The sequence below is a fragment of the Phytophthora parasitica genome (genome assembly GCF_000247585.1).
Source record: "Phytophthora parasitica INRA-310 unplaced genomic scaffold supercont2.641, whole genome shotgun sequence".
Lineage (NCBI taxonomy): Eukaryota > Oomycota > Peronosporomycetes > Peronosporales > Peronosporaceae > Phytophthora > Phytophthora nicotianae.
This window is the reverse complement of record NW_008649627.1, coordinates 1-1,420: the sequence shown is the minus strand read 5'-3', so window position 1 is coordinate 1,420 and position 1,420 is coordinate 1. Positions and strand designations below refer to the sequence as shown.

The following is a 1,420-nucleotide window of genomic DNA, read 5'->3' as shown; positions in this document are numbered from 1 at the left end:
TGGGCTGTTTGTTTCACTTCAAGCAAGCGCTGCGACGGAAAAAGTTGAAGCTGAAGATAACCGAGGCCGAGGTGAATCTGGCTATGATTGACGGCTGTATTGACTGTCTTACTGTGATCCGGCGTCTTGACATCGTGTTTCGTGGAATTCCAGATGTTCGACGCATGATCAAGCGTGACTGTGGATACCAAGGAATTCAGTACTCAAAGGATAACTGGACGAAATTCTGGAAGTACTTCAAGACAACCTGGATCAAAAAATTTGTTCCGGCATGGTGGGACACCAATGGATTGGGCGACGACATTGTAAATCGAACCAACAACCCTCTGGAACGCTACAACAGGACGCTCAACAACGCTTTTTCTGTAGCGCATCCGGATGTGACCCAGTTCATCAGCGTGATTGAAGCTCAAAGCAGGGAATACGTTCGACTCATCAACGATATATCCAACCGCAGAACCACCGCTCCTGCCATGCACCAGCTCAGCCTGCTCCGGCTTTTGACTCGGATTCGGACTTCGAAGTGGACTCGAACTCGGATTTAGATGTCAGTGACCCAGGCTCTGAAGCCTCGGATGGTGCTTCCGTAGCCTCGAGATTTCCTGAATACTGATCTACATACATAATATCTATGTCTAATTTAATGTTTCGTTGATATTTTAAATATAATTTAAAAGAGGTTTATCGCTTATAATAACTATAAAACAAATTTATCGCTTCTTGGGTCAAGCGGATGGTCAAATTGATCCAAATTTGACCCAAAAAAAGCGAGTTGCGCAGGATTTGACCTGCACCAAATTTGACCCAAAAAAAAGGTTTTACGAAGTTTTTCATCGGATGGGAGCTCGGATGACTCAGCATTCGTAGGAACCGACAGTTTAGCTGTGGGTTCTAATGCACTTGAGAGGGCACGTTGTTGCCATATTCAAGAAAGAAAACTGTAGTTAGCAACGACATTCTTGAACGGATACTGGTAGTCGTCAGTTCGATTACACCACGTCGGAACTTCTTCCGCTGGCATCAACAATGTGCGCATAATGGTATTGAGCACACTGTTTCCAGGTGTATTCTCTCGATACTTCGAATCGAATGTCGCTGTCAGTAAACCATTGGCGTCCAGCGGTTGCGAAATTTCATGATCACTTTCCACTATGAGGTCGGACGCAAGGATTGTCGGGTGAATTTGCCCCGGGGTCACTTGCATGTTGAGCACGCTCAACCCGGTATTCAGGAGATAACCCGCGACGGTAATTGCTGCTAGAACGACGTATTTGCTCCAGTTTCTATGGCGAACACTGGGTTCCGATGCAAACCACAGGACAGCGACAGCGACCAGCATACTCAGCAGAATATCCACAGGTTTCATCAGTAGTACAGTCGAACCGCCAGAGATCGAATTGTACTTGTCCAATTGTCGTTT

At 46.1% G+C, this 1,420-nt stretch overlaps 2 protein-coding genes across 2 annotated transcripts; one reads left to right on the top strand and one right to left on the bottom strand.

Moving 5' to 3' along the window:
- Positions 1-83: 83 nt before the first annotated feature.
- Positions 84-545, top strand: PPTG_20474 (hypothetical protein; the record flags this gene model as incomplete). The annotated part of the gene is made up of 1 exon (XM_008919274.1): positions 84-545. One exon carries the CDS (start codon positions 84-86, stop codon positions 543-545), a length of 462 nt encoding a protein of 153 aa, XP_008917522.1.
- A 380-nt stretch (positions 546-925) lies between these two features.
- On the bottom strand, positions 926-1,366 carry PPTG_25045 (hypothetical protein; the record flags this gene model as incomplete). Its single annotated transcript, XM_008919273.1, has 1 exon — positions 926-1,366. The coding sequence occupies one exon, from the start codon at positions 1,364-1,366 to the stop codon at positions 926-928; it is 441 nt and encodes a 146-aa protein (XP_008917521.1).
- Positions 1,367-1,420: the final 54 nt, after the last annotated feature.